Genomic DNA, 15,826 nt, shown 5'->3' on the forward strand with positions numbered 1-15,826 from the left:
TGCCTCAACAAATCAAATCAAATGTATTTGTCACATACACATGGTTAGCAGATGTTAATGCGAGTGTCGCGAAATGCTTGTGCTTCTAGCTCCGATAACGCAGTAGTAGCCAACGAGTAATCTAACCTAACAATTCCACAACTACTACCTTATACACACAAGTGTAAAGGGATAAAGAATATGTACATAAAGATATATGAATGAGTGATGGTACAGAACGGCATAGGCAAGATGCAGTAGATGGTATCGAGTAGAGTATATACATATGAGATGAGTAATGTAGGGTATGTGAACATTATATTAAGTGGCATTGTTTAAAAATCTATTTTAGAATAAGGCTGTAACGTACATTATTTGGGGAAAAGTCAAGGGTCTTATATTCCGAATGCACTATAGAACGTAGTTCTAACTTTCCACGTCATACACTTTCTCTTCTCATGACTTTAGTTGACCTTGAGACAGGCCTGATGCCTCACAAAGAAGGGTTGCCCACTGTGCCCTATTAACACCAGGTTGGTCCATAGTATTGTGCCTTGGGGGGCTCCAGCCTCTGGGTAATAATCTGGGTAACACCCCAGACAGGCCCGGGGATGGAGGAAAACATCCAGCCCTGATTTCCTGGCATCTTGTAGCACTGTGCCATCTCTCCATGTCTGTAGCAATCTCCCTCTCCACGGGGGGGGGGGGGGGGCAGCTGTGGAGAAAGATGAGTGATGGAGGATAGAGAGATCTGGGTGCCTGTCCTCACTGGGTCCTGGCACTTTGTCTTCAAAGGCATTTGGTTACACGGAGGTTTGCATTCTGGGCCCTGTTCAGACAAAACATGAACCAGGCCTGTCTAGGTTAGACATAACAACACTTTGTTGTGCTGTGAGAATGCACAATTGGATTCATTTTAAACCAAGTGTACTGTGTGAGATTTAAAAAAGTCAACCGGATATAATTTACAACATGTAACACAAGGAGAATTGTTGTGTTGCCTCACCCGAAAGCGACTATATACCTGTTTTGATTGACTATGGCATTGATCTTAATCCACATGGTGAAGGGAGACGGAGGGTTAATGTGCCTTAAGGATTTTGTTTCAATCAGTTGAAAACATACACCATGTTATCTCCTTATTAACCTCCATAACTGTTTGACGTATAGAAAGGCAGGAACGTTCCAGTCCTCCAGTCTTATATGAGTAAATCTTCCGTGTTTAACAAGGATTGCTGTTGGTGGTAATGATTTCTCTATAAGCACCGTGCAATATGTATAATTAAGTGACACATTTCAGTCAATTTGGATGGACAGACATTTCAGGGGTTTTCATTACCATGCCAATTCCCTGTGAATTACTGAATATTACGGGGGAAGAATGGGCTGGATGAGATCAAACCAAATCAAATCAAACCTTATTTGCCACATGAGCATAATAAAACAAGTGTAGACTTTACTGTGAAATGCTTACTTACAAACCCTTATCCAACAGTGCAGCTCAAGAAGAAGAAAATATTTACCAAGTAGGCTAAAATAAAAGTAATAATAAAAAGTAACACAATAAGAATAACGATAACGAGGCTATATACAGGGGACATCGGTACCAAGTCAGTGTGCAGGGGTACAGGCTAGTTGAGGTAATCTGTACATGTACAGTCGAAATCGGAAGTTTACCTACACCTTAGCCAAATACATTAAAACTCAGTTTTTCACAATTCCTGACATTTAATCCTTATAAAAATTCCTAGTTTTTGGTCAGTTAGGACCACCACTTTATTTTAAGAATGTGAAATGTCAGAATAATAGTAGAGAGAATGATTTATTTCAGATTGTATTTATTTAATCACATTCCCAGTGGGTCAGAACTTTACAAATCAAATCAAATGTATTTATATAGCCCTTCGTACATCAGCTGATATCTCAAAGTGCTGTACAGAAACCCAGCCTGAAACCCCAACAGCAAGCAATGCAGGTGTTGAAGCACGTACATACACTCAATTAGTATTTGCTAGCATTGCCTTTAAATTGTTTAACTTGGATCAAATGTTTCGGGTAGCCTTCCACAAGCTTCCCACAATAAGTCGGGTGAATTTTGGCCCATTCCTCCTGACAGAGTTGGTGTAACTGAGTCAGGTTTGTAGGCCTCCTTGCTCACACATGCTTTTTCAGTTCTGCCCACACATTTTGTATAGGATGAGGTCAGGGCTTTTTGATGGCCCTCCAATACCTTGACTTTGTTGTCCTTAAGCCATTTTGCCACAACTTTGGAAGTATGCTTGGGATCATTGTCCTTTTGGAAGACCCATTTGAGACCAAGCTTTAACTTCCTGACTGATGTCTTGAGATGTTGCTTCAATATATCCACATAGTTCCCTTCCTCATGATGCCATCTATTTTGTGAAGTGCACCAGTCCCTCCTGCAGCAAAGCACCCCCACAACATGATTCTGCCCCCCCTGTGCTTCACGGTTGGGATAGTGTTCTTCGGCTTGCAAGCCTCCCCCTTTTTCCTCCAAACATAACGATGGTCATTATGGCCAAACAGTTATATTTTTGTTTCATCAGACCAGAGGACATTTCTCCAAAAAGTACGATCTTCGTCCCCATGTGCAGTTGCAAACCGTAGTCTGGCTTTTTTTATGTCAGTTTTGAAGCAGTGGCTTCTTCCTTGCTGAGCGGCCTTTAAGGTTATGTCGATATAGGACTCGTTTTACTGTGGATATAGATACTTTTGTACCTGTTTCCTCCAGCATCTTCATAAGGTCCTTTGCTGTTGTTGTGGGATTGATTTGCACTTTTCGCACCAAAGTACGTTCATCTCTAGGAGACAGAATGTGTCTCCTTCCTGAGTGGTATGATGGCTGCGTGGTCCCATGGTGTTTATACTTGTGTACTGTTGTTTGTACAGATGAACGTGGTTACCTTCAGGTGTTTGGAAATTTGGTTACCTTCAGGTGTTTGGAAATTGCTCCCAAGGATGAACCCAAAGGGGCACTGAGTTTGAAGGTAGGCCTTGAAATACACCCACAGGTGCACCTCCAATTGACTAAATTAATGTCAATTCGCCTATCAGAAGCTTCTAAAGCCATGACATTTTCTGGAATTTTCCAAGCTGTTTAAAGGCACAGTCAACTTAGTTTATGTATACCTCTGACCTATCTCACATAGGTGTTCCTTTTGTCCGGGTACGAAAGGGCAGTGTGGAGTGCTGTGGATCTGTTGGGGCAGTATGCGAATTGGAGTGGGTCTAGGGTGTCTGGGAGGATACTGTTGATGTGAGCCATGACCAGCCTTTCAAAGCACTTCATGGCTACTGACGTGAATGCCACGGGCCGGTAATAATTTATACAGGTTACCTTCGCTTCCTTGGGTACAGGGACTATGGTGGTCTGCTTGAAACATGTAGGTATTACAGTCTCGGTCAGGGAGAGGTTGAAAATATCAGTGAAGACACTTGACACTTAGTGTCAAGTACAAGTGCAGTCAGAGCGAATGACCTGAGTGGGACGTCAAACCCACCGTGGACCCAGTGCCTCCTCTCCTCCCTCCCTCCCTCATCCACCCGTCCCTCATTCAGTACAGAATTTACTGAAAAAGGACGTGTTTTATCCAGGGGAGAGGGCAGAGCGAAATTCCCTGACATTTCCATAGGCTTCTGTTTATCCCCCAGCCCCGACGGACTGGTGCAGCCCAAGATCCACTTTAACATCTTAATAGGAAAGTGTGTTAACGCACGTCTTTACCTCCCTCTTTGACAAGAGCGAATTAGGTGTCAAAAGGATTTCTGCTGACTTTAATTGAATCTGCCCAGCGCGGAAAAAGAAATCTGAATTTAAAATAACCTATTAGGCTTATCAAGTAATGTTTGGTTGAGTTTGGCAGGTAGCACTGTGACTGTGGCGTTCTCTTCCCCTTTCCCTCCCCCACCAGTAAGTTGTTTATGAGGTGAGTTGGGTGAGGAGGAGGGGGCGTGTTCCACAACAGCATGGGCTTCTCTCACTCTTCGTTATCCTATAATAAGTTGTGGCCTGCCAGTTTAGTTTTTTGAGCTCCCACAGGAAAAGCCTTGAGCTGGGATTTAGGCTAGAGATGAGTGCGAGAGATTGCAGTGTGTACCTATGAGGGATGGGCTGATGGATTCCACGCGAGTCGATTGCAAAGAGGATGGTTGTTCATTTTTCCCTCCATTTCTCCATTCCCTCTAGCCTTCCTATCTTTCCGAGATAGCTCTTTGGAGGAGATGCACCTGTTAACATAAATAAGTCTGGAGTTAAACACCCGGAATGACAAAATGGAACCTGTGAGTCTTTTGATATACAGTATATGGGAATGTAGCTGTGATATGTAGCATAGGCAATGGTGGAAAAAATACACTATTCTCATATTACTTGAGTAAAAGTCTAAAAGTATTTGGTTTTAAATATACTTAAGTATCAAAATTAAAGGTAGCTGCTAAAATATACTTAAGTATCAAAAGTAAAAGTAAGAATCATTTAAAATTCCTTATATTAAGTAAACCAGATGGCACTATTTTTATTTACGGATAGCCAGGGTCACACTCCAACAATCAGACATAATTTAAAAACAAAGCATTTGTGTTTAGTGAGTCCGCCAGATGAGAGGCAGTAGGGATGACCAGGGATGTTGTCTTTATAAGTGTGTGAATTGGACCACTTTCTGTCCTGCTAAGCATTCAAAATGTAATGAGTATTTTTGGGTGTCAGGGAAAATGTATGATGTAAAAAGTACATACTTTTCTTTAGGAATCTAGTGAAGTAAAAGTAAAAGTTGTCAAATATAAATAGGTAAGTACAGATACCCCAAAACACTACTTAAGTAGTACTGTAAAGTATTTTTACTTCAGTACTTTACACCACTGACCAATGGCTATTATCAAAGGACAACTAGTTTCTCACTTTTACAAATGTATAACCCCTCAATGAATCTGAAACTTTTCCCTCTCACTGACATTAAGCCTTGTCAAAGCACCTGGCCTCCTATCTATTCTCTCCCCCAAACTTTATCATTTCCTAGCAGAGTGTGAGCTATTGATGAAAGATTTTGCTCCTCCTTTGCAACTGTGAAGAACCAATCAAGTCCACAAACCGCCATTAACTTTTGGTTGTCATGGATCCCTACACTTGATCAATAACCTTCACATATCATTACAGCTTGGAGCCTCTAAGGCAAGCTCCTTGTTCTTCAGGCCAAGCTGGTGTAAATCTTTCTTAGAAATTGCCTGGGATCCGCACTTTTTAGTCATTGCAGGCGCTAAATGTATTGCTCTGACTCGAGACAAGGCAGGGGCCAGATTTATTTGAACAGTGGTGCTTGCTCTGGTATATTGAAGTTGAGAACCGCCTGTATCACTTCATAAATCATGTTTAAATGCTCTACTATCTTCTGCTGTTCAGTTGAATGGCCAACCACAGTAGAGTTATGCATCCCCTCACTGTAAATTGGATAACATACTATGTGTGATGCACATTGACTCAATTTTTTTACTGCTCCTCTTTAATTACTTGTTACTTTTATCTCTTATTCTGATCCGTATTTTTTGAAACTGCACTGTCGATTAGGAGCTTGTGAGTAAGCATTTCACTGTAACCTGTTGTATTCGCACATGTGACTAATACGATTTGATTTGAAATGCGGTTTGTATAGTGATTCTCTAAAGACAGTCATTTTGCCTAACAAATCAAACTCAAGCCACATTCTGGCCATTTTATACGATTCAGTCAATTTGATATTTAGTTTCATTACAGTGGAAGCTGCAATATAAAATGTAAATTTAACTTGAATCACATTGTGTTTTAGAAAGATCGTCATGGCATTTATTTGTTTAATTTCATAAATGTTTTTATTCAAATTTTATTCTAAAATTCTAATTTTGCAGAGGGGTGTAATGGTACACGTATTTGTACTGAACCTCGGTTCGGTCCGCACTGTGAACCCAAATTAATACATAAAAAAAGATATATACAAAATGAAAACACTAGGTCTATAGGCAATGCCTTTACTGCTTTGTAGGCCTCTTGATTAAATATAAACTCCATTTATTTTTTACATTTCAGGCCATTCGGTAGAGCCTGTACACTAGAGCCTGTACACATTGTAATCAAAATTTAAATCTTAATTGGAGCATTTCAAACTGTCCTTTAGTGAGGCGCAGCTGGGAACTAGTTCTGTACGATGGCGATTGGTGGGGTTGATAAACCAGAATTGGAGGATCTTCCATCATCGTTTAAATCTCCCGTTTGGGAACATTTGTCTTCCCAGTAGATTACAACGGCGATGGACAGAGAGAGTCACTGCTCAACGAGAATAGCCAATGCAAATGTTGACACATTTACGCTGACATCACCCCAATATTCCTACCACCGGAGCAAGACTGAAACGCAAAAAGACAACAAAACAACTTAATCTCCCCTCTGCATTCAAGCAGCCCTTTTGCAGCTTATTTTGACTGGGTCAAATAAATGAAAGAGTGATGGGTATGTTTATAGCCATGGATTTGCGCCCATTCTCGGTGGTTGAGAAGAATAAGGGGTTTCAGCATCTCATGAAAAGTACTTGAGCCACGTTACGAACTTTGCCCTCTCGCACCCTTCTCAGCAAACCAATGGTACCCACTCTTTATAAGCAAGATAAAGCCGAAGTTGTCAATTAATTGGCCAATGTACCTTGTATTGCGCTTACTACAGATGGCTGGACCTCCAGGGCTACAGAGAGCTACTTAACACTGACAGCCCAGAGTGGTAAATGAGAAGTACCGTGCTACATTAACCCTTTATGAGAGTCACAAAAGTGTGGATATTTTTGTCTTTGTAAGAAAACATTATAGCATACAATGTCTGAGCCATGTTTATATTGTAATTTATTTTTGTGTTGTTGAGTAATCATGGGTTTTCATTTAAGAAAATACAAAGTGTTGGTATTCATGATTGTGCACTCACCAGGTATTATATGACTCATGGTCATATATGGAATCATGATGTACCAACACTTTGTCTTTTCTTAAATAAATACAAATGAACTACAGTGACTGTTGGCATTTAAATCTCCCTCTGTACCGAAACCAAACTGTGATCCCAATACCGCAATACGTACCGAACCGTGGGCTTGGTGAACCGTTACACCCCTACATCCAACTTGTAATATCGGCCCTTATTCTCCAACTCCGCAGGCTGGAGTAGCTGACAATATACTATAGGTGATGTATGTAATCCAAATTTTTTGGAGATCTCTTATCCACCAAAGTTGACGTGATGTCTTCCCTTTGGCATGCACTGTTAGAGGATTCTGTAAAAGGTGTTTCTGTTACTGTGCTTACAGATTCTAGAGCTGGAGAGGGAGCACCGAGAGCGGTCGACCATGCGGTCATCGGAGGAGTGGTGGCTGTGGTTGTCTTTGCCATGCTCTGTCTACTCATCATTTTGGGACGGTACTTTGCAAGACACAAAGGTATGTGACGGAAGCCTTTTGTTTTCTATCTAGAAGCACCTCTGTGTAATCTCAAGGTTAAACATTTTAAAAGAGCACAGACACACTATCATTTTATGATTTATTTTACTCAGTGTCATACTAGTATTGTCCTGGGCAATCAGAAAACCACTTCCCTCTCCCCCCAAACTCTGTTTTAGAAATTCTACCATACCTCCTGAGCCCCATCTTATTTTCTCTCTGTTATGGCTACTGTACATTTGAAGGGGTTTTCTTTGGAGTGCAGCCAATGGTTTGGTTTTGATTCAAAATTACTCCTTGCCCTTCTCCATTCAGTCTGGGCTATCGCCTTTATTATCAGTCCCAAAACTGTTGGGATGTGAATAATCCCTGTCGGAAATTAAGTTTGAAGTGGATTGCTCATTCACACGCATTCGTTGAACTTGACAAGGTTCATTTGGAGGAATGAGCTGAGCTGAAGCTGAATCTTGAGCATCCCTTGGTTTGGCTTGTTTCATGGAAATCAAATAATAGATTTTCATGCGTAAATCTTGAATGCCAACCAAGGAATGCCAACAGAGGGGTTTGCAGTGGCAAATAAAAAATTTACCTACCAGAAATAAAAACCTAGTACCTGATGTATAATTTTGAAGCTACAGTTTCCATTAGAGTTTGTGTAAACCTGCCAAAGGCATACATTTTATGAGATTATACAGTCGTGGCCAAAAGTTTTGAGAATGACACAAATATTAATTTCCACAAAGTTTGCTGCTTCAGTGTCTTTAGATATTTTTGTCAGATGTTACTATGGAATACTGAAGTATAATTACAAGCATTTCATAAGTATCAAAGGGTTTTATTGACAATTACATGAAGTTGATGCAAAAGAGTCAATATTTGCAGTGTTGAGCCTTCTTTTTCAAGAACTCTGCAATCCGCCCTGGCATGCTGTCAGACCTTGCATAATCAATGCTTGGAGTTTGTCAGAATTTGTGTGTTTATGTTTGTCCACCCTCCTCTTGAGGATTGACCACACATTCTCAATGGGATTAAGGTGGTCTGGGGAGTTTCCTGGCCATGGACCCAAAATATCAATGTTTTGTTCCCCCGAGCCACTTAGTTATCACCGGTGCGTTATGGTAAGGTGCTCCATCATGCTGTAAAAGGCAATGTTTGTCACCAAACTGTTCCTGGATGGTTGGGAGAAGTTGCTCTCGGAGGATGTGTTGGTACCATTCTTTATTCATGGCTGTGTTCTTAGGCAAACTTGTGAGTGAGCCCACTCCCTTGGCTGAGAAGCAACCCCACACATGAATGGTCTCAAGATGCTTTACTGTTGGCATGACACAGCGCTCACCTTGTCTTCTCCAGCAAGCTTTTTTCCGGATGCCCTAAACAATCGGAAATGGGATTCATCAGAGAAAATGACTTTACCCCAGTCCTCAGCAGTCCAATCCCTGTATCTTTTGCAGAATATCAGTCTATCCCTGATGTTTTTCTTGGAGAGAAGTGGCTTCTTTGCTGCCCTTCTTGACACCAGGCCATCCTCCAAAAATGTTCGCCTCACTGTGCAGATGCACTCACACCTGCCTGCTGCCATTCCTGAGCAAGCTCTGTACTGGTGGTGCCCCGATCCCGCAGCTGAATCAACTTTAGGAGACGGTCCTGGCGCTTGCTGGACTTTCTTGGGCGCCCCGAAGCCTTCTTCACAACAATTGAACCGCTCACCTTGAAGTTCTTGATGATCAAATAAATGGTAGATTTAGGTGCAATCTTACTGGCAGCAATATCCTTGCCTGTGAAGCCCTTTTTGTGCAAAGAAATGATGACGGCACGTGTTTCCTTGCAGGTAACCATGGTTGACAGAGGAAGAACAATGATTCCAAGCACCACCCTCCTTTTGAAGCTTCCAGTCTGTTATTCGAACTCAATCAGCATGACAGAGTGATCTCCAGCCTTGTTCTCGTCAACACTCACACCTGTGTTAACAAGCGAATCCCTGACATGATGTCAGCTGGTCCTTTTGTGGCAGGGCTGAAATGCATTGGAAATGTTTTGGGGGGATTCAGTTCATTTGCATGGCAAAGAAGGACTTTGCAATTCATCTGATCACTCTTCATAACATTCTGGAGTATATGCAAATTGCCATCATATAAACTGAGGCAGCAGACTTTGTGAAAATTTATATTTGTGTCATTCTCAAAACTTATGCCCACAACTGTATATTTTACAGTTAACCTGATGGGTCGTTTTGGTTCAATGATTTGCTTGTTAATGTCAAGGAAACGTATGAGTAGGCATTCATGAGCTTAGGAATGAAGTGTCCATTTTGATCAATTTGTTAATTCCTTATCTTTTCCCCCCTTCAGGTACCTACTTCACGCATGAAGCTAAAGGAGCCGACGATGCAGCAGATGCAGACACAGCCATTATCAACGCAGAGGGGGGCCACAACAATTCGGACGAGAAAAAGGAGTACTACATATAGAAATCACAGGGCCCCAATACTGTCCCCTGTAGGACACCATACTGTCTTTGGGTGAGGGGTGCTTGGGGTTTAAGTATGGTTGGGTAGGGGGGTAGGATGGGTTGGTTTTAGTGGTGATTGCCAGGGATTGAACAATGTATAGTTCAGTCTGTGCCGCTGAAGAGGAACAGTTTTGTGTGTATAAGGTGGAAATATAGGGAAGGGAGAGTAGGTTTTGGTTAAGGGTGGGTGGGTAGGGAGGGAGGGGGGTTTGGGGGTTGCCAGATGTTGCCAGAAATCACTGTAGAGCTTCACCATTCGACACCTCCCAAAACTGCTGGTACGAATTTTGTTTAGTTCAACCATTTGCAGAAAATTCTGTGCCTTGTTCTGAATTTCTTTTCTATTCATTCTTATTTTTTTTCCCGTCAACATGCCGTTGCTCCTCACCGTCCCCTCTTTCACTCTCTCCATTATGATTGTGATGTTGGCTTTCCTATGAGTGTTGAATTACACAGTGGCTCTGTTCATCTCTCCCACTGTGTTCGCACACACGTTCTCTTCTGCATACCAAAACCTCAAAAGAACCCTATTTCCACTATACTGTGAGCAGGCCTAGTCTCAAGCCACTACCTTTCTTTTTTTCCAACCTTTTGATAACTCCAAAACACATCCAACGCTTTACGTATCATCTTCGAAAAATGTACATGAGGAAAATATCATTACACATAAATAACATTACCCCCCCCTCTTTAAAACACACACACACACATATAATCTAAAGGAAGACAGTGGAGGACAGTTGGTCTCAAACTGTCCTTGTTTTCATTTTATCTGAGCCAATTCCTATTCACTGTGGATGACTTGTATTCTTTCCTCTCTCTTCAATTTGTTTTTCTAATTAGATATGCCAGCACATTTAAAACATTGGTACTATTTGGAATAAGCAAAGTAGAAGGCACATTATTTCACCCTCGCTATGCTGAACTTAAAAGCATTTTCAATTCACTATTTTTACCTTTTATTCTCTGTACAATGATGTTTTTGTTCTGTTCCAATGAATGGAACCGCAATTCCCCTGCAGGCATTTCATGTTTTATGATGACATTTTGGGGTTTTACATCGTCTCTCTCATTCAGAAATATTTTTGACAAACAACAAAACATTTAAAAGATCATTTGTTTTTAATGGTTTCTTTGGTGGTGTATACTCACCCTTTGTCTTTCAATCAAGCTGCCTCACTTTAGCCAAGCTGTAATAAAGTTGGTATAACAAAAAAGGTAACACTGATAGGATTAATTTCAATAAGATATGACCGGAAGACATCTCCAAACTAATAAATGAATGTTGACTGTCAAAGGTGAATATCCTCATTATAATACATATATCAATCTACTGTAGGTTGTGAGGTACTAAATGCAATCAACATTTATAAAGCGATACTACCTTCATATTGTTACATGCTGAACAGTCAAAACTCACATGTAGAGTGGTTGTATTTTTCCAGCCTTGTGTATAAATTAGAACTAAGGAGTAAAAAGGGTTATAGGAGTTTAAAGGAGATGGTGATACATAGACGATACATAGCTTCTGTATGAGCAACGGACCTACAATCATTGTGTCGAAGGCATTTTTTCAAAGGATATGATTTCAATACAAAACATTATCTCAAAACAATTCAGACGCACCAGAACGAATAGTTCCAACAATATACAAACTATGACCAGACATTATATTCACACCAATGTATTATACACAAATATTTTTTACAACCTAGTGGAATTCCATGTTTTTTCTGATTATCACAAGCTGTTTGTTGTGAGTTTTGTCGCTCCATATTGTAAAACACTCATGACAGTTGAGGAGCATGTGTGTCACTCGGAATTACCAAGGGAGACAGGGCCTTATTTCCCCTACTATCACACCCCAGCCTCTGGACTGTACATGGTCTTGTCATGATGCAACAATTTTCAGTTGCCCAAACAGTCAGCCAACACAACACTGCATGTATGTGAGTGTGAACCTCTAAAACAACATAATACAGTCTCCTATTTTTCTTTCTTTACAATTGACCTGCCTAAGCTTAAAGATGATACAATGTGGAAAGAGCCAGTTAGGGAGAGTACTTTTTGGGGAAATGTTACTTTTCATGTATACATCACTACAGTAAACATTGCTGTTGAATTTAGTTACTGTCCTGCTGAGGTTGTTGACCTGACAATTAGGTTGAAAAGATGTTGTTGCTTACGTGTTTGATTTGATGTTTATTCCGAATATAATATCTTGAAGAAGGAGCTACCACTGATTTAATACTGTTTAACGACAATGCTGGTTGTTTATCAGGACAGTGGTGGCTTTCTGGCTCCGTTTAAATGCTCCATTTTAGACTGTGTGATTTCATGTGAAACATTTTGGATCCCCTCTGTTGTTTCAATGGATCAAACAACAGAGAGAATGTAACCGTCTTTTAGATTGAGGTTGTGTGACTTGTATTTAACAGTGAGCATTATTTTGCTTTGGTCAAAAGTGTGGTGGCTTCCTTTCACAACTGGACCTTAAAAAGTCTGTTCTTATCAAGTGAACACATCTATTCACTCGTTCTGTAGGTGGACATTTTAATACATGTACTCACAGCTGTGTGGACTGGGTCGATGTACAGTACCAGTCAGTACCAGGTTTGGACACACCTACTCATTCAAGGGTTTTTCTTTATTTGTACTATTTTCTACATTGTAGAATAATAGTGAAGACATCAAAACTATTAAAATAACACATATTGAATCATGTAGTAAGCATTCTTCAAAGTAGCCACCCATTGCCTTGATGACAGCTTTACACACTCTTGTCATTCTTTCAACCAGCTTCAGGAGGTAGTCACCTGGAATGCATTTCAATTAACAGGTGTGCCTTGTTAAAAGCGAATTTGTGGAATGTATTTCCTTAATGCGTTTGAGCCAATCAGTTGTGTTATGACAAGGTAGAGGTGGTACCCTATTTGGTAAAAAAAAAAAACATATCTTGGCAAGAACAGCTCAAATAAGCAAAGAGAAATGACAATCCATCATTACTTTAAGACATGAAGGTCAGTCAATCTGAAAAAGGTAAAGAACTTTGAACGTTTCTTTAAGTGCAGTCGCAAAAACCATCAAGCGCTATGATGAAACTGGCTCTCATGAGGACCGCCACAGGAAAGGAAGACCCAGAGTTACATCTGCAGCAGAGGATGAGTTCATTAGAGTTACCAGCCTCAGAAACTGCAGCCCAAATAAATGCTTCAGAGTTCAAGTAACAGACACATCTCAACATCAACTGTTCAGAGGAGACTGCGTGAATCAGGCCTTCATGGTCGAATTTCTGTAAAGAAACCACTACTGAAGGACACCAATAAGAAGAAGAGACTTGGTTGGGCCAATAAATACGATGGAGTGATGGAGTGCTGCATCAGATGACCTGGCCTCCACAATCACCCAACCTCAAAGCAATTGAGATGGTTTGGGATGAGTTGGACCGTAGAGTGAAGAAAAAGCAGCCAACAAGTGCTCAGCATATGTGGGAACTCCTTCAAGACTGTTGGAAAAGCATTCCAGGTGAAGCTGGTTGAGAGAATGCCAAGAGTGTGCAAAGCTTTCAAGGCAAAGCGTGGCTACTTTGAAGAATCTAAAATATATTCTGATTGAAAACGTTTTTGTTTACTACATGATTCCATATGTGTTATTTCATAGTTTTGATTATTATTCTACAATGTAGAAAATAGTAAAAAATAAAGCAAAAACCGTTGAATGAGTAGGTGTGTTCAAACTTTTGACTGGTACTGTATATGTTTCTGCTTAACCTTTTACTGGTGTGTGTTGTGGTTTGTAATGGTTGACCACTGTCAGCACCAATAGGAAACAGGAGTGTATTGGGGAAAGTATATGCAACTCGAGCATGGTTGACATAAAACAAATGTTCATTTCTATGATCACCTACTTAAAGGGAAACTCCACCCACAAACTATATTTTGGTATTTGTTTCATTAGTCCATTGTTGATATAGTCCAAAAATGTTTTGCATGTCAGCAATCAAATTTTGAAGATATATAACTGTCAAAATATACAAAATACATAAACATAGCTGCGTTTTGAGTCATATGATGTGAAATGGATCATACCGGCTTGATATGTATTTTGAAAGCTTTGGGGTGGAATTTTCCTTTAACCCTGGTGATATAAACAGCAAATCAAATACAATTCGATGATGGACAACAATTTGGGTGGGTGTAACAAGTCCAGATGTGTGTGGAATGAGTTTGATATTTGAGTATAGAATGTCATTTTTGTCATTTCTGTTTTTGTGTGTTATCAGTTTTTTCTTCTTCATGAAATGTCCCCTTTGTTACTCAAGCTACAGTTAATTTGGTAGTTTACGTGTTGAGGATTTATTTTTTATTTTATCAAATTACTTTTTACATTTCTTTGTTAATGCCCTGTCTCAGGTTCATGTGCATTGAATGGTGTGATTGCATCTCAGGTAGAATGCAAAGTCTAAGGCCCACCACACATTGATGAAGTATATATATAAAAAAGTACACCAATCATTTTAGATCAAGAGACAACTGGTGATTTGTTTTGCATTTAAGCTGTACATGGTTTATGAATTTTCTTAAATATTCGGTGCACTGTATAAGATGTTTAAGTATTTTTTTGTATAGACATAGTTCACAATGAAAGAGTACTCCGTTTGTTAAAATGATGCAGGAACAGAACACACTCAGCTGTGGCTGTGCAACTATCAATTTAAACATGTCTCGGACGTTTAGTTTTCCTTCCAGGACGTTTGGTCGTTTATCACTTCATTGTTTTTAGGTTGATTCTTTTTGTTTTTCTGCTGTACTAGGGCAAGGTTAATGTGTATTAATGAAGAAAAAATATATCCACATTCCCATACACATTTTGTATTGGTTCATAAATAGACATTTTTACAAAAAATGAAGAGTTCTTGTCTTAATAAAAAAGAAAAAGATATTAATGTTCAAAGTAACTGGTGTATGTGTTGTTTTTCATTTTCACTTTCATTCTTTTCATGTATGAAGAGACCTATATAAAGAGACATAAAATGTGGTGCTTAAATGTTGGATGGATGGCCTCACACGTTTTCAGAGCCGTTACATAGTCCGTTAACCCCTTTTTTGTGGTTTGAGGAGCATATTAAGAGCAAGCTCATCCAAACCTATACAGTTTTGCTACAAATATCATATCTTCATCACACACATAAACCCACATGGACATGTAGAAAAACTACTCCTAATTAATAGAAATATGATACTCTGAGGAGCACCAAGAGAGAGACCATACATTTTACAAGGTTTGTGCTCTGCCAGAAAATCAATTTGTGGTCTCCCATTGGGAAGTGCAGTACTACCCATTGAGCTACATCTTCAATAAGAGGAGATACTATTTTAATGAAAACAGAGATAGCAGTAAGTGTGAGAATCTAACGGTAACTGTAGAATCTGTGGAAATGGAAATCTTTGAGAAATAACACATTTACATTTTTGAAGAGCAATACATGGCGAGTCAGTCATAGAAAGGCCAAAAGAGCCGCTACTATTTGTGGACACTCAAACATCATAGCAGCAATGTACAGTGTCATGGGCCAAGGATGATGCTCTCATAATATAAATACCATTTTGTATGCATCCATAATCGGGCCAGTGCAATTCAGCTTTCAGCTGCCACGTACGGCCTGTAATAAAAAACTACTACTGTTATGGGCAGGGAGCAGAATATCTTCCATTCCCTCCCAACAGACGAAAAGCACAACTAAAAGCAGGTGGAGGTGGGCAAAAGCAGCAGCAAAGTTGCACTACAATTCTGTTTGCTGGACTGGTCAATGTACGCAGAGTGCCATTATGTTGGAGAGTTTGTCAATATCTGGTAGCGTTCTGCGCACTGGT

At 40.1% G+C, this 15,826-nt stretch overlaps 1 protein-coding gene across 4 annotated transcripts in view; it reads left to right on the plus strand.

Annotated features, from left to right (window-relative positions):
• The window catches only part of LOC109873029 (cell adhesion molecule 1), a 517,469-nt gene extending 502,559 nt beyond the window's left edge, over positions 1–14,910 (plus strand). For 3 of the 4 annotated variants that reach the window (XM_031807919.1, XM_031807918.1, XM_020464523.2), the window contains 2 exons: positions 7,317–7,445; positions 9,794–10,135. In XM_031807919.1, the coding sequence (XP_031663779.1) occupies positions 7,317–7,445; positions 9,794–9,912 (248 nt within the window). In that variant the 3' untranslated portion in view covers positions 9,913–10,135. Of the gene's footprint in view, positions 1–7,316; positions 7,446–9,793 lie in introns of all 4 variants that reach the window. The other variant, XM_020464521.2, reaches the window with a different exon arrangement.
• Positions 14,911–15,826: the final 916 nt, after the last annotated feature.

Source organism: Oncorhynchus kisutch, linkage group LG28, assembly GCF_002021735.2.
Source record: "Oncorhynchus kisutch isolate 150728-3 linkage group LG28, Okis_V2, whole genome shotgun sequence".
NCBI lineage: Eukaryota > Metazoa > Chordata > Actinopteri > Salmoniformes > Salmonidae > Oncorhynchus > Oncorhynchus kisutch.